The sequence below is a fragment of the Diadema antillarum genome, unplaced genomic scaffold, assembly GCF_040938485.1.
Source record: "Diadema antillarum isolate AM-2024a unplaced genomic scaffold, OU_Dant_1.0 seq00000343_RagTag, whole genome shotgun sequence".
Lineage (NCBI taxonomy): Eukaryota > Metazoa > Echinodermata > Echinoidea > Diadematoida > Diadematidae > Diadema > Diadema antillarum.
The window spans coordinates 1,303,362-1,327,140 of NW_027271355.1; the positions used below are offsets into that span (position 1 = coordinate 1,303,362).

Sequence of the window (23,779 nt, forward strand, 5' to 3'; positions counted from 1 at the left end):
TTTCATTTATTTCCATATTCAGATGATACAAAATTGTTGCGAAGTAGGATTAAGGAATTGTACAAGAAGGTGGAAGCAATTACAAACAAACATAACAAATTATAATACATATTATGGGAGGCCTATCATACACCTGCACCTACCAAGCACATTATGAACCTACGTTATGCGTGTCATGAGTACTCTTTAGTTCTTATGACTCCAAGATCAGGCTGGAAATTGATGAATTATAGGATATACACGATATACTACAGTCAACTCTGTCTATAGCGACCACCGTCTAAAGCGGACACCTGCAATATGCGACCAGGCTACTAATCACACTTCCCCCAGCCCAGTCGTTGTAAAAAAATTATGATAATAATGGTCCGCACGGCGTCTGCAGTATGCACTTCCCCCGAGAGAAAAGCCATGTTAACAACCCTGTCTATAGCGGCCACCGGTCTACAACATTTTTTTTTTTTTCTTGTCTCCCTTGGGTGGCCGCTATGGCTGTAGACAGGTTTGACTGTACTATGATGATGCATAATCCTACCAAACATTCAAAACTGTATGGGAAAGAAAACTATTTTATCTCGGTTAGAAGGTAGAGATAGTACCTTTCAGCCGAGATTTTCGTCTCTCCTGTTTTCGCTGCTTCCAACTCCTGCATGAATGGATGTAATCAAATGCGAAAATCTTCGGGACTAGACACCATCTGAATTGCGCTCCGCCCTTCGAGTAATGGCGGCTAGTCAATGATTTGCACTCATCAGAATAGCATTATAGTTCCGACGGAAAACTCCACTGTTGAGGCGTAACTTCGCAATTCAGCACATCCCATCGATTCATAAGATTGTAAGTATTTATAGAAAATACTGTTACCTCAGATATTGCCATACAAAGATTCAAATTGTGACAGAGATCGCTGATTGAAGCCCTGTTATCGGACTTCCGCACACGTTTTGTGGCTTCGCTATGCCTATTTGTATACTACTGCGGGATCGCACACAGTCAGTAGTGAGATACTAGTACCCGTACCGTACTGCCCAGTAGTTCAGCATGCCCCCCATTCACTGCCTATCAACTACACTGTACTCTGTGGTTTCATGTGACTGTATTCAGCGCCGTAACACAGCGCATGAGCTGAGCTGAGTGTGTATCATACACCACGGACTGCACTATACCTGTACCTTGTAAACTTTTCTGTGGCAGTACTGGACAACTAAATTATTCACTTGTTCACCTTATAATAATGTAATATTATTACTTCCGCCAAGGGATAGACAGATAGAGCTATTTGCATTATGATTAACGGTTAGAGGAGGTTACATGTTTTCGTTACCGTTTGTCCGTGTGCAAATAACTCAAAAGTTGACAACAGATTTAAATGAAACTTGCAGGAAGGGTTGAGAATGACATGAACAGATGATTAAATTTTGGTAGTGATCCAGAAAGGTTTATGGATTTAATGAAGGACTTTGGATATTTTGGCAGGTAGGGTAACGTCAATGAACTTGGGAATTCAAGCTGCGCATTTTTTAGGTTTTCATACGTGCAGTAAAGTAGACAATCTATGTCAGTCCCGGAAACCCGCTCATGAGGACCGCTCCCGCGTACGAGGACTGCCCCTCCTCATGAGGACCCCCCCGCCTCATGAGGACCGCCCCCATGCCTCACGAGGCCCGGGGGGAACGCCTCATGAGGCCCCCCTATTCACTTCTATTCACCTCACATCTGACGTATAAATTGTCGCAATTTTGCACGGTGATTTTTTGTTACACACACATGTCCACTATCCATGATGAAAAGAAGAAAAAATCCTATCTGTTTTTTTTTTTCAAAAATCAAGTTTTATTAATCAACCGATGCAGAGCGCCCATTAAAACACACGTGTGGGGGGCGGTCCTCATGAGGAGGGGCAGTCCTCGTACGCGGGAGTGGTCCTCATGAGCGGGTTTCCCGGACTGATGTAGAACTCTTGTAAGGTGCGCCGTGCAGCTGAGGGTTGATGACGTAACAAAAGACTTCTATATTGGGAATTCGGACGAGTTTTAGCATGCATACGTATGGGTGGAAGAACAAGATTATTGGTGGAAATTAGCTGCTTGGCGGAGGTCTGCGCTGTCAGAGTGCTGAACTCTAGTTTGATATTAATTGCATTGTCACTGACATTATACAAAATGACATCCACAATTCTCTTAAACATGTTTTAGTATACAAATAGTGAATGGTCACGAGTGCAATGGTACGAGATTTCGCACGAGGTGAAAGATAGAGGCGCTCTATTCAACGAGGCGAAGCCGAGTTGAATAGAGCGCCTCATCTTTCACCGAGTGCGAAATCTCGTTCCATTGCACGAGTAAAGACCATACACTATTTGATTTATACAACGTCCAAGTAGATCTTTTTGGTCTAAGTAGGCCTAGAAGTCTATATATGTATGAAAAACATAGCCATACTTACATGTGGATCCACTGCGATTCTCTTTCTGGCTTGTGCAATCAGTGCGTTTAGATACAGGTCACAGCCTAGCGCTCATACACGTACACTACCACTACGAAGGCCTACGTACGCGCATGCATGTACCGCACACGTACACTGCGCTAGCTGCATGCGATCCTCAATATGCAACACACAGTACACGCAGTACCGTACAATTTCTCGAACCGTGGAATAGAACGAAAAAATCGAACCAAGTTGCACGCAAAAATAGAACCAAAATTGCACGGCGCGCTGAATGGAGTACTTATTGAATATCACGTGACCGACAATCCTCCAATCAAATTACAAGGATCTACTTGGACGTTGTATAAAGTGGTCTATTTAATGATAAAAGTTATTTAGACTATGAAATGTAAGAGGAACTTCTCTGTTAGTAAGTTGATGATGCCAATTGGGCTAGATTAAACAGAAAAATCTGTCTGTATGAAGGAGTCTTTTATCATTTGTTGACTTTTTGTCTTTATTGGCTGTCCGTACATGTAGTACTAGTAGTAGACCGTAGACAAACGGAATCAAGTCCCATGCGTTGTCATAGGAAGACGCTTAACCACTGCACTGTCTTTATGGAGAATTGGGTGAGGTACTCCGTACCTCACCCTTCTTGATTGTGTTTGATTCACAGTCCTAGATCGGAAAATTTGAATTTATATTCAAGGGAGTTACAATGTAACTTGGTAAATGCATATCAATAACAGACGCAAGAGACCAGGGTAGTGACACAAGTGACTTTGTGCAGCATAGATTACAAGCATGTAAGCGCATGCACTTCTGCCTCAAACACAACAAATTGATAGTAAATCTAGACACTATGAAATCATTTTAACTGAGTAGACTAAAAAAGTCTTGTCTGCATTTTACAGTACCATACCTACATGTATGGTATTCCAAAAAGAAAGCTGAGATCACGTAAGCACTACAATTGACAGAAACTTACTGCTATCACACCTGGTCCTTGTAACTGGATACAACAGATTTCTTCTTTGCTTCCCCTCTCCCTCAGGCACTTTGAAATAGGAAGGTTCTCAACTACAGGTGTCCACTGAATCTTGTCAACCATGCCAGCTGTGAAGGGGGATGGTATGCGTGGATTGGCCGTCTTCATATCGGACATCCGCAACTGTAAGTCACTCTTCAGTAATAACCACTTTTATTCATTTGTCAAAAGGACTTCTTGCTTTGTTTCGGGATGGGGGGGGGGGGGGGGGGGGGGGGGGAGGAGTGAGTTGGGGAGTGGAGAGGAAGGGTTAAAAGAATATCAGTGCTGACTACACTTGTAAGTTGTTCCTTAGCATGGCAAGGGTGAGATGTAAAGCCTTCTTGTAGTGCCATTTTTGCCACAGTGAGATCATAAGTGAAAGAAACATTTTTGAATGTATGGACATCCTTTTATCTCAAAACCGTTTTCCTTACAATGTGTATGTCATGACTTCTTGGCATACTGCAAACTACAAGTGTCGTTTGATATTTTCTCTTGATATTTTTCATTCATGTATTCAAAGGCAGAGCAAATAACACTAATTGTTCAGGTATGTGAAAAAGAAATGCTTTGGTCATCTTGTTTTGAAGGCAGATGTAAATGATAGCATGAGAGAGTTCATGATCATGTAGACATGCTAATCGATGGAGTATGTTTTGTGCAGATGAGGAAGCAATCTTGTATTAATTCGATGGAGCTCAGGGCTGCAAGGTGACAACTGGTAAAGCAAATGCTAGAAATGCTTGGATTACTGCAAAACGAGGATTTTTTTATCTTGCATTTTAATTTCGCGAATTTTGTGAGAGCCAAGGTTCGCAAAGTTAAAATGCATGTGAAAGTTCTTGTCTAAACTATTGAAATGCATCGCATGTTAGAGGCAACTTGTGAAAATGTCATGCAGCGTAAATATTGTGTTTTACAGTAACTCCAATCGTGTACTCATCACATTCTTATCACATACCAATTAGCCTTCTTTTCACCCATATTTCAACAGGTAAAAGCAAGGAAGCTGAAATCAAGCGGATTAACAAGGAGCTGGCAAATATCCGATCCAAATTCAAAGGTAAGATACTAACTATCAATTTTACTTTTATGTATTGTTGCATACCTGGCAGAAGGGCCCTATAAACAGATTTACATGCTTGAAAAATATCACACACACACACACACACACACACACACAAAAATGTATTATGCATTGTATGAAACAGATTTCAGAACTCAGTTGAACCAGAAACCAAAATTTGATGTTGGGGTCAAATTTTATGCTCGGGCCATTCTTCCAGGCAGGAGATGAATCTTGAGAGAAGGAATTTCAGAATTGACTTGAAAATGAGGTAAACTTATCAGTGCTGTTGACACATGTATGTGTATGAGCACTTCCATGGAAATCTATCACGACCAAGATTCCCTCGTATACCACACCGGAATGACATTATGATTGGCGCATCTCTGCTCCCAAGTCTCTATGATGAGGATTCCCCAATAATTAATTCTTCCTTCATGTCTTGAAAGAAGATTGTGAATGCTGCCCTGATAAGGGAATTTATTACTCTACATTTGCGATGCTTCTGGCACAGAGCTATCTACATGTATAATATAGTTATGTTCAGATGGTCATCCTTAATAACTTCAAGGATTTATAAGCTTGTGGTTTGCTGTATACGCTGTTATTTTCGTGAGGGTTTAATTTTCGCGAATTTCACGAATCACAGTTGGATCGTGAATTTAATAACACGCGAAAATGTCTCCATGTGCTTTCTCCATGTGCTTTGTTAATAGAGCATTATGGAACATTAAGCGTTGGTGTCGATTTGCGAAAACAACATCTCGCAAAAATGTCTGACCTCGTAATTCGCGGAAATATCTGTACGCGAAAATAACAGCACATACAGTAATATGGGCCGCCAAGTGGCGCATAGTATCTTTTCATAGTATCTTTTGTCACAAAATGTCGACGTCATTTTCATTGATGAAATGACAATTTTGTTGATGAAATGAAAATTTTGTCAGGAAATAAAAAAATCGTCACGAAATTCTCATTTTGCAACTGAAAAATTCTCATTTTGTTGATGAAGGAGACAGTGAGACACTTGGCGCCCCATACTTACATTGTAACTCTGAGCTCATCCTTGCAGCTAATTCACCCTCGAAGAACTATTAAAGGATCAATGTCTGAATGTAACTTATTGTTGTGGGGTCCTTTGCATAGGATTTTTATATGTGAATGTTTGCAGCCCCAAAAATCTTTGTCTAACTTTGTATCATTCCGTTTAATGTGTGTTGCTGTTTGCTCTTTCAATTGTAAAAGGTTACTTTTTAGGGATGTTGGGTTATTATGTTTCTTATGTGTAAAACCTCCCCAAGACAATATGATCTTCTAGAACACTTTTATCGCAGCCTCCAGATCACTTCAAACAAGTGGTCTACTGGAATCTATGCCTAAATTGATGTTTTCAATCCAAAATGTGCGATGCTTGACTGACATCTACAATTCCATAGTATACTATTAAACATAAAAGGTAGTAGTGAATGCTCAGAATGGACAATTTATTCTATAGCTGAATGGCCTGACATTGATTAGAAAAAATAATAACAGCCTTTCATTTCTGTTGAACACTGCATTTTATGCCATTTGTAGACTTAAAGCTGAAGGATGGATTGTACACTGTATGTAATGTTTCTTGGACTGACCAAAATGTGGCTCAGTCCAGTGGTGAATGGTGGCATAATTACATTGCACAGTATTGGCCATGCACATCAGACTGTTGCAATTGTGACAGTGTTCAGTAAAATCTAAAGGGCAAAATATTGATTACAAACACAAGTTTACCTTATTTTGCCTTTAAAGCCTTTAGTTTTAAATAAAACTGGGACTTTTTTTGTAGCATTTATGTGTGTCCTGTAAAAGTGGAAATTTTCGCGGTGTTTAAATTTTCACGCATTTCGCACAACCAGAAACTAGCGCGAAAATAAAAGCACGCAAGTATTTTTGCTCGCCATACGTTCCTGTGCGTGATGTCTTTATTCCGCGGAATTAAAAACACGCGAAACTGTTATGACCCGGCCAAACGTGAAAAATTAGTCGCCTGAAAATATCCACTTTTACAGTATTATAACTGTCAAGGAAAATATTCACCTCAAAATAAAAGGTTACACTATAAAAGATCATACTACCTGATACATGTTTGTAGTACAAACCCTGCTGGAGTCAGCAGTCAAAGTAATTTTTGCAAAAGAAATATTTCAGATTCTCTTAAAGAAAGATTTCATAATGAAGTTTCAGAAGATAGATTTCATTTTAAGTATTATTGTTTTTTTGTCTCTTTAATATCTGCCTTTTAATCATTTCACTGAAGCCTCTGCACAAGTAATTAAACTGTCCAAAAGAATATTGCTCATGGAAGCTTAGATTGATTACATGAATGTAAGATGACAGTTTCAGCTTTTAGGTGTGGATATGCATGGAATGAGAGTGGCTTGAAGATGTCAAAAGCATGCTCATGTGATAGATGTAATGTACACTGTATTGATGAGATTAATTGACTGTTCACTTCTCATTTTGAAGTATTACAATTGTAGCTCTTTGCCTGCGAGAGTTTTTTATTAAATGAAATACCAAATATCAAAATTAGACTCTGCTGCATGTAGACAGGACTTTATTAGAAAAAATTATTTGAAAAAAAAAGGCCACGACCTTTGACAGGGCAATATTGCAATTCTGATTGATGTGCACGATTAAGTGTTCTACTTGTACATATCAATCTTTATTTGTTTTTCTCTCACAATCTTTAACCAGTGCTGTCAAAAGTACATTGCACTTTTTGTGTAATACATGTACTTGTTTTGTTTTGCTTTGTTTTGTTTTTGCAAGACCTAAAGGACCAATTACAGGCCAAAAGGTCAACAATTTTTTTTTTTTCTAATTTAGTGCAGTGATTTTTATCTACAGTCGTAGTGCCTTTGTCTTTTTATCATGTGCAATGATATTTTTCATGATGAATTTAGGGATTTACTCCAACCTGCTGGGGTAGCTTTTGATCCTACAAAGTACATTATAAAATCACGCATGTCAGCCCACTGTATTGAATTCATGAGAAGGCTTGTCAGTTCTTAAAGCCTTCGTATTTGTAGGAGAGGTTGAAGTGTTTACATCTGTTTAAGATGTTTTTTTTTTCCATAAGTCATTTCATCAGGTATCAAGCATTAAAATGAAATGCATCAACAGTAAAATCATGGCTGTGATTCAGATTACAGTTGCTAGTGTTAAATGTTTTTGTGAAGTGGTAATTATTTGTATTTTATTAAGTGTTTAACAGGCATAAAGCTTGTACTTTTGTAGCTGTTGGAAGGTCTAGTCTTTAGTACAAGACTCATGTAATATTCTTTAAATGATGCATTACAACCAAAGATCCAAACAAAGTACATCAGTGTTTTATATTTAAGTGTACATCCCAGCGGTAGGCAGTGTAGACCAGTACCAACAAATGGACAATTCCGCGGTTTAACGTACTGTATACATTTAAGCAAATTTGCATACTACTGTATATATTATAATATCTATTTTTACTACTAAATCACTGTCTATTCATTTCAAGTCAAAATCATGTTAAAAACACGTTCATCCCTCCCAGGTACATTCTAAAGAAAAAACTTAATGCAATTTACCGCCATGGCCAATGTTAAAGGGTATACACGTACATTCTATACACACACTACTTTGAAGAGAGTGTTTTTCTCTATTCCAAAGAGAAACTGAGACTGTGTGTTACAGTAGGCTAGAACTATGGTTTACATGTACCACAGTAAAGTGGTTGAGGAAGAGGAGAACAATTTTCAACTTCTCTCATTGTCTGCCATTGGTCATACCTTCATGTTATATTCCAGCAACTATGCCTTTAATTTAAGATATTGGATACCATTTCTGTCTAGATATTAAAAGCAACTGTACCCGAAAAGTGTATGTTACTACTCAATTTTGTTGATGAACAAAGTTGCAGTGCTTTGCCTGAGAGGCATCATTGTCATCTCTTAAGTCCCTGCAATCAATTTCAGTGATGCTAATGAATTAGCAAACAAGTTTGTGCGTGCTGCTCATATTTGTGCAAATGGTGCGGGGGAAATGCGCAGGAGAAGCAGGGGTACTGTAGCCCACAGCTGGGAGTTAGCGTAGCTACTTCAGGCCGGAATCCGAGACCGGATAAACGTTGACATTTTGGCCTTTTATGAAGACGGCAAAATGCCATCCCGAGCCTTTCCGTCGATGCCTCATCTTGTCTTTGTCCCCTAGACAGTCCCTTTTCATCCAGGAAAATTCTCCCCCAAGCAGGAATACAAATATTGAGAATATCAGTTTAACATGGGCCTATGGCGTCATGTTTCTATTTGTCCATTAGTGTCAACCCTTTTGCAGTTGGATTTTTTTTTTTTCAGGGGGGGGGGGTGGGGGAGGGGGGAGAGGGAGGGGAGATCGAATGTCAGGGAACCTAACTGGATTTCCTTTCTTTTTCTCCTTTTTTTGTGTGTGTTCATGTCTTGGTAGTTGCATGAAAAACAATAGATAAAAATGATATTGAAAATATAAAGAATCTTTGAAAGAGAAGAAGTTTAAAATGTTTTCCCCAGGTTGAGTACTGTAATTTGTGTGTGTGTGTGTGTGTTTGTGTATTCTGCTTCTATAATTTGCTCTTAAATTTCTATCCACCTACGTTACTTTGTACATTTTCAGGACACACAGAAATACAAATATTAAACATACTGTACGAGATCATCATTTTTACTATACAGTACCTGCTTATACAATTTTTGAGATAAGGGGAAAAATGCTTCCCATATCCTCTCTAATTTAATTAGTTCGATAATTTTAAAACTACGTATTACTCCTTCCTACAATCTGTGGATACCAGGTAGCATCGATACAATGTGCACTATACTGTGCAATGGGAAGACTAGCCTGACTTGGATATATTTGGGAATCCCTGTAACGAATTGTGTGTACAGCTTTTTTCATGATTGATCTCTATACAGTGTACACACTTGAATACAAGTAGTACACACAGCCGAAGAATCTCAAATGGAGGCGAGCGTCACCAGTGTGCATACGGTGCACTGCACATAATTCGCAGATGGGCAATTCTAATCTAGCAGGACTTTGCTTGTTGTGATTTTTTATTATATAACGCCTGAAGAGATCCTTATCATCTGATTGGTTGTTTGACATTGATCATTCTGCCCATTTCACTATGACGTCATCATCCGTGCAATTGCGGTTCCATTTACCGTGCAATTTGGATCCATACGATTTACTCCATTGCACGCTCGCCGAGAGCTCGCAGCCCGGCACTACTCGTGTAAAACGCTAGCGTTTGCAGCTTGCAGTGTGTGTATGCGACAGCGCGCTAGCGTAAAGCGCACAGTGAGCACTCTCTCGATCTCAGATTTTCTCTTCTTCCAAATCCAAGATGATAAAACATCAAATGAAAAGGATCTATTTTTAGGCGTTATATAAAGCAAATAATAAATGTTTTTCATTCGTGCAGTGGACAGAATATTTCATTCGGTGAAAGATGAAATGTTTGATCCATTCAACTCGGCTGCGCCTCGTTGAATAGATCATTTCATCTTTCACCTCATGAAATATTCTGTCCATTCAACTCATAAACATTCATTATTTGTATAATATTATACCCTGGTGGGCAGTGAGTAAAGATCAATTCAATTAAAGTCCTACCGTTGTATCTTCTTTCCCCATGTTGCCAGGTGTTTAGAATAACTTAGTGATTAAAATTTTACAGTTTCACATACAGTGAAATGTATTTTAATTGAACTGAACAGTAATACTGGCCACATCTACAGTAGATGTATGTGATGCAATTTTAGAGATTAATGTCTCACTGAGTATTATAATGTCCAGGGAATAATTTTTCTGGTATTGCATCGCAATTTGCTATGCATTTTTACACCGCTGCTACACAATCTAACTTTTGTGTAGCAGTTTTAATAGAAGTGTACAGGATATCATTGAAGATATTTTTCACCAGCTGAAATTGCTAATCAAATTTGAGTTTGAAAATTATTCCCTGATGTCTCACTGAGTTGCATAGTCTAGCATTTGGAAAACATTCTCTTGTATAACCAAATTGTTGGTACATGTATACGACTGTACTATTGAGTTACTCCATTTTTTTTTCGTTTACTTTACACCGAAACAGGAAATTAGTGAAAATTTGTGTGCAGCTTGAAGGAGACGTATCTATTGGGGATGGCATGATTTTAGTTTAACAAATGATATCACTGTTCTGTGAAATTATTAAATCTAAATCATCTGTGTGATTGAGTTCAATGATAGATACACCACAAGGCCAACATGGATTGTGCTTTAAACGAGATGCTGATGTATGCCGTTCTTGTCATGGCATGGTTTATGAGACTGTGATAAAAGTCCAGTATAACGATGGCATGATCACGCTTGCCGCCGTTCTTGGGCTGGGACAGGAAACATTACGGGAATGAAAATTTGAGACGTCGTTTCCTTTTGCAAGAAGGGGAGATGCTGCGTTTGCACTTCGGTGCCAGCATGGGTTCATTTCCCCCCGAACAGATCAATGTTCTCCATTTCTTTTTTCTTCCTCCTTTTTTTGCTTCCTTATTCCGCCAAGCCACCATACAGTCTTATACTGCATCACTCTTAATAGAAGAACCACTTTTCTCACACGTTCCTTAAAAGGGAAAGAGAGGGCTTCTGTCAGCTCCTCTACTTGACGTATTTACTCTCCCCTCTCCTTTGGCATCAGGATTCGGAATGGGACACCTCAAAATGTGGACTTTCCTCTCACGCACATAAAGAAAGATTCGGGGACAGGGGTCGCCCTGGGAGGAAGGGAGTCGTAATTCCAAGTTTATTAAAGTGGGAAGAAAGAGTTCGGTGAGTGCCGGGGCTGTTTGCTCATGTACCCGTCTCGCACATTATGTACACTTACACACTGTACCCCTTCAACTCGAATCTAATGAGCCCGAACGAACTAGCAGCTTGCGAACTAGTATTGAACTTGGTAGAGTCTATTTAATGTCAAACTTCTGCTCAGTCTTGGAGTGAGAAAGATGACAATCGATTTCTGTGACAAATACATACAATACTACGTATCGCTCGTAGCCCTGTGTAGCTACCTGAATACATTGTGTGAAAATGTGTTGTACGTTCTAATAAATGCGGGAATGCAACGTTTGGGACCATCTTTCAAAAATAGTGCTTATTTTCGTCTTATATTCAGTCAAAGAGTTTGTATTGTCAAGTTTGATGCAACTTTTTTTTTTTCCAAGATCATCTGTATCATCATAATTTGATGGATCAACTGTGACGTACATTTACAATGATGTAGGATGCGGTTATAAAGAACTTTTGATTGGAACCATAGAAATGCCCTGATGATTTTGCATTCATACATGTGTTGATGTAAACTTGTTGATGTAAATTGTACAAAGTCAATGTACATGTTGATGCAAATTGTACAAAGTCAATGGGATTTTAGGATCAGATGAGCTGATCAATATGAATTTTCCCTCCTGATACTCTGTATTTGACCTTTGATGGATCACTACAGACATCTCAGAGGTAGCCAATGGTGATGAAAGACTTAAAATGGGAATGATACCCAACTACATGTGGATTGAGTGAATGCAGCAATATTAGTGGAACACAGGTCAGTGAAGTGTGAAGAAATTGGCACTTGTACTCCATTCAAAATTCTCTCAAAATTTGTAATTCTCTTCATTAATACTGCAGTGACATCACAAACTGTGGTAGTCTTCTTATTCAGTAATGGCGGCATGGACCTTTAAAAATGCATTCTTTATAAACTTTTGAATGGATTGTCCGTTTTTCCTCAAACTCCATGGATGTGCTCTTCTAATATTTGCTGCATCCACACAATTTACTGTTGCGTATCTTTTTCCCAATTACAGAGAAATTACTGTAGCACAAACACACACTGTTGGCCTCTTGCACCTCAAGAATTGTGCATAATTTGACAGTTAATGTAATATGAACCATAGATGTAGAGATGAACAGATTTGTGTGACATCAACCAGTATCAAAGACTCCATGTACATCCATGTGTCTTCTTGGTCGAATACCCTTGGCCCTGAGAGGTGGTTTAAGCAGGGCAACAGCAATACAGTGAGTTAAACTTGTGTGTGTGTACGCATCGCACGGGGTATAAATTGGATTAGAGCAACTTACGCAAAGCCCATAGGACATGGATTCAATTAGTTCTGCTCTAATTTACTTAGTTAGTGATACATTGCGCTCCCGAATGATTGTATCGCTGAGCAGTATTTCGATGGATGCTATAAACCCATCACGTCCTAGGATGCACATTTGTCTGGGTTGGAGCTGTGTTGATCGTCTTTATAATATTCATCATTTAATACTACAGACGTACAATGTGTATTTCATATGGGAGAGTAAAACTTTCTCTTCTATCCCTGATTTGTTCGTGTTTATTTTGTTTCTTTTCTGTTGAAATTGCAGAATTTTTAAAAGCCTGTCAATACCTAAATTTGTCATTTATTCTAAATACTGTAGAAGGTGCATGTGTATGGTGTTGTATCAAAAGTTTTTTTTTTTAATGTGCATAATCATAGGGCAGATTAATGGCAGGCAGGTTGCAGATGCTTTAGTGTTTCTGTCTGTATTCTTGTCACATTGCTTTTGACTGCCCAGGTTAAAAAGGGCAAACTTTCATTTCTGACAATACATGTACATATCATGGTCTTTCTGTTTGCGCTGCCTACTGAAGTTAAAAAACAACAACAAAAACAAAAAAAGAAACAGAGCAAAGCTTTAGCTAAGACCAGAGCTCCGGGAGTAATTCTCTCCAAATTTATTTTCCAAACAAAAGGCTTTCTGTTTCAGCGGACGACAAAAGTGCTATCCCAGAAAACTACTATACAGCATTAGACCAGGGAGGTGGGAAGAGACCCATTCACACATGAAAGTTATCATTTTTTGCCCAACTGAACCAAAAGCTCAAGTGAGCTACACTGCACAATTAAAAGCAATCATTTATCATCTGTTGTCCATGCCATTCATCATCCATCATCTGTCATCTGTCACAAGTCACTTTTTACATCTCCAGCTTCTTTGTGAAAATCCCTTGACTGATAACTTGGCAGGTACACTGGTAGCATCCCTAAATTACAGCTGTATGAAAGGATCTCAGTTGTTCAAATGGGCACCATGGGGGGGGGGGGGGGCATTGGCATTGGGCCAATGGACACCTCCCCACCATAATTAAGGAATCTTCTCTAGAGCTGGAAGTGATAGAGCTTGAAAGTGCTACTGGTAAGTCCATTGGTGACTGAAGTCTCAAGTTTATTGATGATGGATCCTAGGGTGCCCCCACTTGGCTTGTGGGGTTGTGGGGGGGGGGGGGGGGGGGGGGTGGGGGTGGGTGGACTAGATTTGATTTCAGAACTCTTATATTCAGCTGCTTCTTGATAATTCCCATGATAGATTTTGTGCCTTAAATTTTCAGCTGCCAAAATTTAGAAATACTGGGATGTTCTGCCAGAATGGTTTCCCGTACATTTTTCTAGAATAGATTTTGAATGCAAAGTAGGAGTACTTCATTGGTTGTCAGCCCTGAGATGCAATAATTCCCTCACCCAGGCTGATGTGATAATAGGCCCGTTCACGCACAACGGAAATCGAAATTACAATCGCGATCCAAATTTCGATTTTTTTTTTGACCGTTCATACACAGGGAAAAATCACACTTCGCAGCAAGGAAAGAACGATCAGTGGCCAAATTGCGCATGCGCAAAACTTGCATGACCGAAGACTGACCCCGCAGTCCCAATAGAGTTTTGCGCGCGTGCGATTCAAAGAGACTCGATTTTGTAAACAAGCAAAATTATCGCGATTATTCTGAAAAATCGCACTAATAGTGCGAGTTGGATCGCGATAAGGATCGCGGTAATTAGTGAGATTTTTCTGTCCACACACGAAAAAATTTCGAAATTTTGATCGCGATATTAAAGAAAATTGATTTTTAAATCGCACTTTTTCCCTTGTGTGTGAACGGGCCTAATGTGTCTGTTTCTTCAAGCAGACATACAGCTAATTAGAGAGTGGTGAAGTTGTCCTCTGCGCTTAGGGAGCGCTCTGTTTTGACCCACTTGTTAAGGAATAGACGGAGCCAGCTGAAGGGGTGAGAAAGCAGACACCATCGGGCGAGGGATGCGATTAGAAGCCACATTGTCCAATCTCCGTCCCGCCGCCCAGACCTTGCCCCGTTCTCACCGGCGCTCCAATTACCGACGGAAAAACGGCGGCATAAATTGCGCATTGTCGCAGCTGCGTCTTGGAAAGGCGAAATGTCACGGAGAGTTGCAGGGCATCTTTTCCTGGCAGAAAAATGGTGATAAGGACAGGAGTGCTTGGAAGAGAAACATCGAAAGAAAGAAAGAAATCAAAACAAAATGAAGACAAGGAAAAAGGGAACAAACACAAGTGCAGGAGATGGATAGAATGAGGCTTTAATGAGATGGTAAACATGCGAATGGGAGCAGTGGCAGCTATAAAGAGGATTGGTGAAATGCGAAGAGCAGGGAGATGTGATTGCTCGGTAGGAAGGGGACAAACATTGTTGTGCCCAGAGGTAATGGAATCTAAGACTTGCAGTTCAGCGTTTATTGTTATTGTATGGCAGCGTACAGGTGTACTAAACCTCCGGGATATTATCTGTGTTCTACCAACCTGTGGCTGTTTACGCATCAGAGTTATTGTGCCTTGTCACCGGCATGATATTTGATATTTTGGCACAAAATATTTGATAATGTTTACACAACATAGGATAATCAACTAATTTTAAAGGAAAGGTGTACCTGTGGGAGTCTCCACATTTTGTGAAAGTTTTGAGCTACAGCTGTAGTAGAAAAGGAAAAAGGAAAGGACAGCAAAAACCTTGAATGCTTATTGTGTAGAATGCTGAAATGCATCAGAATATTTAGTAATAGTTTTTAATAGTTTTAGTTGCTAAACATGGAAATGGAGCCCCCCCCCCCTTCCCCAAATCTGGACAGATGAAGCAAGGTACATGTGTACATGTATGTACATTAGTATGTTCAAAGTTTACTTGAAAGGTTACTACTTTCTGAATTTACATTCATCCCCTTCCATACAGAATGTGTTCTACTGTATGCTGTTTTAAATGTCAATGCTGATTGCTGATTGTGTACAAGTTGCATGTAGTTGGAGTAGCTACTGATACTGGATGATTGTTAGCCAATACAAGACAAGGGGTCATTTGCCAAAGGCCAAGTTATTGATTTATATTTTGCTTTATTTTGTTTTGTTTTTCGTTTGGCATGTGCATGACTTGCAAATATCAGCACACAACACTTTAAAGGGGCAGTATTCCTTGCACTGGTTGAAGTGACAACAAGGTCTGTCATTAATCAAAACTACTTAGAATACACTACAAAACAAAACAAAACAAAAACGTTACAGTAGGATGCTTGCCTTCTGCTCAATAGACTCAGTTTTGTTTTCCATGCAATGGAAAACATGGCCATGCTCTATTCACATTAGAAGCATTGAGAAGCAGCCTTTCTCATCCCTCCCTCCCCCCCCCCCCCCCCTCTCCCAAGCCCTTGATGCAGTACCTGCAGAATTCTACAACCTCTTACCCTGATTGAAATGCTTGGAGGATAGGTATGGAAGTGCAGCGAGGATCTAGTGGGAATCAATGATACGCATCCTCACCCGATGCAGGGGGCGCACATATGATTTCGCGGCGGCTCAAATTGGATCTCACGTTGAGCGTTGCGCTCCCGTAATCAGCTCTGATCACCCTCCTTATCCCCAGCATTGGTTAGTCGGCCACATCAAGGCAATGTGGGTAATCAGGAAAGAGAGGGAGAGGGGGAGGGGAGGGGGAGAGAGAAAAAATTGCACTGTAAGCCCATCGTGCCAATGGAATTTATTCGTTTTGGAGGGGTGAAAACCGAGAGTTTAGGGCAAATCTACATTGTTGTTTTAATATTGGAAGTATGTTTTCATCAACTTTCTTATGTCCCCTCCCTCTCTATCTCCCCCTTTTTTTTTGAGGGGGGGGGATGGGGGAAAGGGGGTAGGGTGGGATGGGAGTTTGAGTGTGAAAATTTATGGTTGGTTTTGCAAATGTTTCTATTTGTGTTGTACAATGTACACTATATGTAGTTTAAGCATACTTCAATAATAATTTCATATTTCAAACATCTCCCCCAAGCCCCTGCTAAAAACAAGCAAAGAAATGTCCTTTAATACAACAGCTGATCACACCCTCTCAGAACTGTGTGTGTGATTATAGTACTTTGTGCTGTAAAATGTAATAACAGAACTGAAATTGACACACTTTTTTCTTAGTAGGATTTCTTCTTTCTTCTTTTTGAAAGCTACATTTATGTAATGAAAGCAGTATTAAAAACCTGTGATTCCAAGATCATTTAATTTCTCCACACGATGCATGTTAGTGCCAGTTATACCTGCAGCTCTGTTGTTATAATGATCCCTGATATCTCAAAAACAAATACAATGATGAATTTCTTGAATTTAGAAAATTATTCATGATCCTTTGTTGTTGCGTATTGTGGGCATACAATGTACAACTGTACACTATAGAGACCAACAGCCATACACTGTAGCTGAGCATCTGGGCGTGACTTCCACAGTTGTCAATACAAACGTGTACAATGTGTACATCATGTTTGTAGTTTGCATGAGTATTCAAAGTGTAGCATACATTGTGTACTTCTTTGCAACCATGTCTTATTGGCTCAAAGGATGTACGTAATTTGGCAAATAGGCACTGCACCAGCCTGCAGGTTGAGATGATAAAACATCTCTATCTGCCACTGTCATTGGTGTGCTCCGGAATTGCCGTTAGGGCCCATCCAGGCTCAAGGATGGGCGGTTGTGGTCGGTCGTGCGGGCCGCGGCAATGGCCAGGAACGCGGAGCAATATCTGGCGTATCGTTTTCTCCCGCGGGATGATTTATGGAGGAGAAAACCCGACGGGGCAGGGGAGGTGATACCGAACAAAGCCATGAACTATGGGGGAGTTCATTGGCCAAGGAAGATCTCATCAGAATTTGATTGTACAGATTTTGTGTTTGAAATTCATAAACAGTGCCGTGTCTTCAGTCAGTGATTGCGTGTTCAGTTTTGTTTTTGTTCTGTTTTTCGCTGTTGTTCAATAGTGACGCTACTCATACTGTTCTCTTGATCTGTTACTCTCAACTCATTCAGGTTTAATTCTCTTTTTATGGGTTTGGTATGTTTGTAGTGTAATAAATGGGAAAACCTTCAGGTTTCCAATGTTTTTTGATGGTGACTTTTGGAGAAAGTGAGAAACCTTTAATGAAATATGGAAGACCATATAATTCTGAGAGGAATTATGAAAATTGGTTTTGAAATGGCTGAGATGTATCCAAAACAAAGCAATCTTGATAAAAGGGGAGACCCACCTTTTATATTAGATTTCTTTGTTTCACTTTGCTGTTGAATTTCTCAGCCATTTCAAAACCAATATTTATCAAGAAAATTTTGAATATCTCTAAAATTTGTATGTTGCGCGTGGACCATTTCATAAAGTGGTTCGAAGTATCTCCCAAAAGCTAAAAAGCTGAATCCTCACATCAGCCAATACTGTACCACCCCGTATATATTGCGTTCTTTTGCCAAGTGTGACTGCAGCTATTTAGTCTTTGTCTTTATGCTCCTAGAATTCTTCTCGATCTCTTCTCTTTCCTTTTATTTTCTTTTGTTTTAAAGATAGACACACATTTTGTTTAATTGATATGTACTTAGCTTTATCCTCTATTTAAGTAACATAATCTTTTAATAAATTTGCTAAAACAAACAATCAAAAGAGGAGCTTCCAGGGGCATTAGGATTTGAGCTGGTATCCCTCTTTTTTTTTTCTATTGAGTTTGATACCATTTTGGTTATTGATGAAAATATTGTGCGGACTATATACTATTCATGTGGTCACATGTACATACAGCTTTCGCAAATACTGTATTGTGATTGAAGTGAAAATATAAGATTTGCCTCTCAGCAAAAGCACAAGTTGTTGCACAAAACCAGGCCGGTTCGTGCTTAAAAACTTTTTATTTGTCATGTTACTATTGACTAGCAGCCTGTTTTTATGAAATGTCAATGACATTTCAATATCGTGGTCCAAAGAGAAAGAGAGAAGGAGATCTATAGAGAGAGAGGGTTGATTAGGAACACGACAGTCAGTGATGCCGAGTATGCTCGCCCGGGAATCAGTCGCGCCGTCTTGCAGCCTCCAAAGTATCAGGAGGTGTCATGGTGCCGTTCAATCTCATCTCTCTTCTCTGATGCCACTCACTTTTATACTTGAAAGTATCAGACTTCCACCAGGCTTCTTTGATACAGATGTCCCTTAATCCTCCTCCCCCCCCCCCCCCCAGATTTCTTATAATCCTGCCTTTTGTGCAACTTACATCATGGAGGAAATTAATGTGAGGAATTGAAATTCACTGGCATGCAAACCTTTTGCCATGGCAACCGTTGACGTTCAGATACCCTGGCTGCCAAAAAGCAGGGCAATGTATGGGCACGAGTAGCGAATAGCGGATATTATTGCTCGGAAAGCGACTCCCCGAATTGAATCCTAGGAAATATATAAGAGGCAAGAAAAGAAAAAAAAAGGGGTGTATGATGCAATTCGTCTGTGCTTGTGAGCGTGACACCAGTGTCACCCACGGGGATTGATGTGGGGCTGGGTGGAGGAGAGGTGGATGTAACCAAGGGGAACTCGAGATGCCCAGCTTGGCATAGGAAGGTGTGGAGGAGTAATTCTCCATGATCGGTGCATTAGTCGGACCGCATCCCATGTCGCCACGGGGAGATGGAGAAGTTTATTTGAAGCGCCGCGGTGTCCCATTCCACTGCCTACATTGCCACTTATTCAGGAGAATGTGAAGAGTCCATTTACCAGGTGGCGAGCGACAAGCTCAGTAGTCGATGTGCGCTGTCAGCTGAATATGAAAAACATCTTCTGTTGGGCTCATCTTTAAGGTTTCCTGATGTCTATCCTTCTTATCCTGTTCCTTTTCCCAAGATGTCTTCTCTCCCTTTTCCATGCTTCAGCATCCTTCTCTCCATCTTCATCTTCTTCCACTGTTTATACTTCTGTCTTCTCCTTCTGCACCTCCTCTTCCTCTCCTTCCTTTCCCTCCTTTCCATCCTCCATATTTTTGTTTTAATAGTTCCCTCTAAATATATCTTATATTCTTCTTGTTCTTCCCCACTCCATTTAATAGGAACTCATCATTTTCCCTCTTGATATGTTTGTCTCCTACCAGAAGAGTTCTGCTTTTCATCATCTCTGCCCAATGGCTTTGTTCATTTTCCTCTTTGAAGTACCCCCTGTCCTCTTTTCTCCACCTGCTAACATACTCCTCTTCCTCCTCCTTTTCCTCCTCTTCTGGTTCTTACTCCTCCTATTCTTCTTTTCATCCAGTCCTCTTCTTCTTCTTCCTCCTCCTCTTCTGTCTCTTTTTCTCCTCTTTGTCTTCTTCCTCCTCCTCCTGTTCCTCCTGTTCCTCTTAGTTTTTCTCCCCCTCTTCCTTCCTCCTGTTTTTCTTTATCCTCTTCCTTCATCTCTTCCAGTCCTCCTCCTCCTCCTCTTCTTCTTCTTCCTCTTCTTCTTCTTCTTCTTCTTCTTCTTCTTCTTCTTCTTCTTCTTCTTCTTCCTCCTTTTCTGTTTTGTAGCAGGCAAGTATGAATGAAATTTCTGACTGCAATTTTTATGTCCCATAAAAATGCAAAACAGAGATTAATACCAGTATTGAATCAACACATTAGTTTCACTTCTTTCCCCTTCTCTTGTATATTAAAGGCCAAAACAACATACAGCTCTGGATAAAGTATACAGCGTCACAGAACTTATATCCTCTACCAGAAATTTCTTTGATACTTCCTAAACATTTTCCCCCATCTCATTACTGTGGAGTTCTTTTACGATCCTGTGCCGTTGTACGCGGTATGTAGGCAGAGATTTGCCTGAAACGGTTGCTATGCCAACAGTCTTCTCACTGCCAGGGGAGAGTGAAGAAAATCAGCGAGTCATTCGGATGTGCTATGTACTGCAATCAACAAGAGAGGGGATGTATAGAAAAGTAGGAAGTGCACACAGTGGGTAGTTTTAATATTTGCGGCTATTTTGCAGCGCACGCAGTAAATTAATGAAAAGTGGAAGTGCTACCATGACAAAGGTGTTTGGATGATTTACCAATTGTTAGGCAGTACCATGCTCTGTCGTTATTCCAGAGTACATAATTTGACGATTACATATTACACAACGAAGCTATCAAGAACGTTCAAAATAAAGAAACAGCCAACCTCTAGGGTTGGAGTAGTATGCGCAGTAAATGGAACAGGGATATCTGTGTGTAAAGAAGAGCAGGTTTCCAATAGATTTTATTCTCTTATTGTGCAAAAAAAAAAAAGAAAAAAAAAAGAGGAAAAAAATAAAGAGAAGAAAACATTTCATATAATTTCTCATGAGACAATCAATAATGGCATTTCCCAAAGGTTTCAATGATGGAAATGCCAAGATGATCAAGCTTTATTCGAGGCAATACATCAATTTTGTAATAGATTATTCAAGCCACTTGCATCTCAAACTTGAATTTTACATCAAAAGTGTAGAAAAACAACAAAAAAGAAACAAAATGTGACAGAAAAAGATGAAAGTAAACTCAAACCTCAGAGGAATGTATAAAAAAGAAATGAGATAAGACAAAACAAAAACAACCAAATTTCACGCCCATGTTTTGAGTGAGAAGTGTGCCCCTATTGTAGCTTGCCAATAAATTTCAATATGTGTCTGACAGTGATTTCAATTTTTGTCTGGTTTGCACTACAAATTGTACTTGCCAATAGCAAGTGATTTGTCATCTGCTATGGCTGAGCTGATGAGGTACAGACAAATGAAATTAAAACCCCTAGATGGCACACACTTCTCTTTCACTTGACCTACAGTGGGCCCTGCAAGCTTTACTACAAAATGTAGCGGCAGAAGGCTCCTTGGTAGCGGTAAGGAGGTTCTGCCGTCAAGAGCCCTGGCTATCAGTGCTCGATGACCTGCCTGGGGATTTTGCTGGTTGCTGCAAATTTATGTAAATTGCCCAGTTCGTTTTTAGCTCACAGTTCAGACAGCTGCCGTTGATCACGCAACGTGTGGAGTAGATTCGTCATTTTGTTTGTTTGTTTTTTTATTTCTTTTCTTCCTTCCCGGATTACAACATTTTAGTAGAGGGGAACAATTTGAAGTTTTATTTTGACATTTTTATATTTGACATTTTATTCATGTCTTTGCCATACCTCTCTTTCTTTCTTTTCACCTTCTTTTTTTTTTCGGATTACAGATTATTGTATACACCATATTTCATGAGTTTTCTACCAGTATTTCAGAGAATTTTGCAAGTGGGGTGCTAATCAGGAGCTTACCAACATTTTTGAAGTATTAAGTCTGAACAGGACATGCACCTGGAGTGACAGACGCTTTCATATTATTTTCCATCAAGGTTTTGCTTGAGTTTTCTTATCTTTTTGTTTTTTGTTTTTTCAAATCCTGCATAATGATTTAAATGCCATGCCCCTTTCCTTACTGTTATGCTGGTGTTGCTAAGTTTTAAAAATGCCTGACAAAACATACCCTAACATGACTGATATTTGTGTAGTGCATACAATGTACATCACATTGTATCTCCTGGATATTATATGTCTGGATATCAATACAATGTAATGCCTTGAAGTACAGGCAATCCGTGTTCATCTGCAAAATTACAAACTAGACTCCAACATGCTTGATGAAGACTGCGCGCTGCAGTTTGTACAACATGAAACTTGTATTTATAAGATGGGGTAGCTTAATGGCTTGTGACGTTCAGTCGAATATTGTTTCAGCTCATTATGCGAGGCACGTCGGAACGCATCGCCAGAAATTGCATCTGCCTTGCGTGGTGTGAGATCTCCGTAGACCTCTAATCAGAACAGAATTTACAATTGGGCTTGATTGGATTTCATATGCAGAGATTGGGCGGGATTTCTTCGGGATTCCTTGTCACTACAGATGCAGTGTTCGTATCATTCTCCCCTAAAAACGAAGGTGGAAAGGGCACGACAGTCGACATGTATTACATGTAGTGGCACATACACTGTACTGTCTATTATTAAAGTTTCCCCGCGGTGTGAAGTCTCCAGTGTGCGGTCTAAATGGCGCTGCATTTACATGCAGGTCTCCTCGCTATTGATTTTATTCTTTAAGAGCCATTTGCCTGCAATTTGCAGAGAGCAGCTGTGTGTATTTCCCAGCTCCCTCTGCAGCGAAAAACCTGTTAGTGAGGGTGGTGATGTGGCATCTATTGCATTTAAAGGGGGTATTAAGAAAGAAGACGAGTGAATTGATGAGTTACACTTGCATTGTAGTAGCAGATGGGTGCATTTAATACTGTCGATTCTGTCCTAATGCATATAGTGACTTTGTTGACTTTATTGGTTGCCTGTATAAAAGCTGAGAATCATATTCAAAACTTGGCTGATAGCAACTAGCATACAGAGCTACTCATAGTACAGCACCAGTACAGTAACTTGTAGAGTTAAAATCATCACCTCGAAAATTTTACCATCTCCGAAGTTCACGAGATACTATACAACACTACTGAAATGTCCCTCGGGGGAAATCAATTTAGCTATTAAACCTTGGTGACAGGACGTTTATGTATGCTGCACCGAAATTATGGAATAATCTCCCTCTGTAGGCAAGCAGGGACAGCTTTAAGATCAGATAATAAACTCATCTTTTGAATAATGCTACATTTGCATGTTTTGATTATGTAATGGGCAGTAGAGTATGATATTATAGTAGCTGCTATACAATTGTAAATGTTATATCTTCTTCCTCTACTTCTTATTATTATGATTGATATTATAATTATAATTATAATTATAATTATAACTTTATAATAATAATAATTATTATTATTAGGTGATCCGAGTATCCTCTCGGATCACCTTCTGTATCTGTACGGATTCTTTCTTCTTCTTCTTCTTTCTTTATTTCTCCCCAAAAGTTGTGCAGAGGTTAGCTCAGAAAGTGCTATGCCTATCAAGTTCAATCTTATACCATGTATGTATCGTGTCCCAAAGACGGCAATCGAACTAAAATCAAAGTGATCAGTCGACCTTGACGTCACTATGACGTCATTATATGAAAACACATTCTCAGTCATATCTCATTA

The 23,779-nt window shown here is 39.7% G+C and overlaps 1 protein-coding gene across 2 annotated transcripts in view; it reads left to right on the forward strand.

Annotated features, from left to right (window-relative positions):
• The first annotated feature begins 701 nt into the window (after window positions 1–701).
• The window catches only part of LOC139730921 (AP-2 complex subunit alpha-2-like), an 80,671-nt gene continuing 57,593 nt past the window's right edge, over window positions 702–23,779 (forward strand). For both annotated transcript variants that reach the window (XM_071641802.1, XM_071641803.1), the window contains exons 1-3: window positions 702–837; window positions 3,485–3,603; window positions 4,455–4,523. In XM_071641802.1, coding sequence (XP_071497903.1) covers window positions 3,540–3,603; window positions 4,455–4,523 — 133 coding nt within the window. In that variant the 5' untranslated portion in view covers window positions 702–837; window positions 3,485–3,539. The remainder of the gene's footprint in view (window positions 838–3,484; window positions 3,604–4,454; window positions 4,524–23,779) is intronic.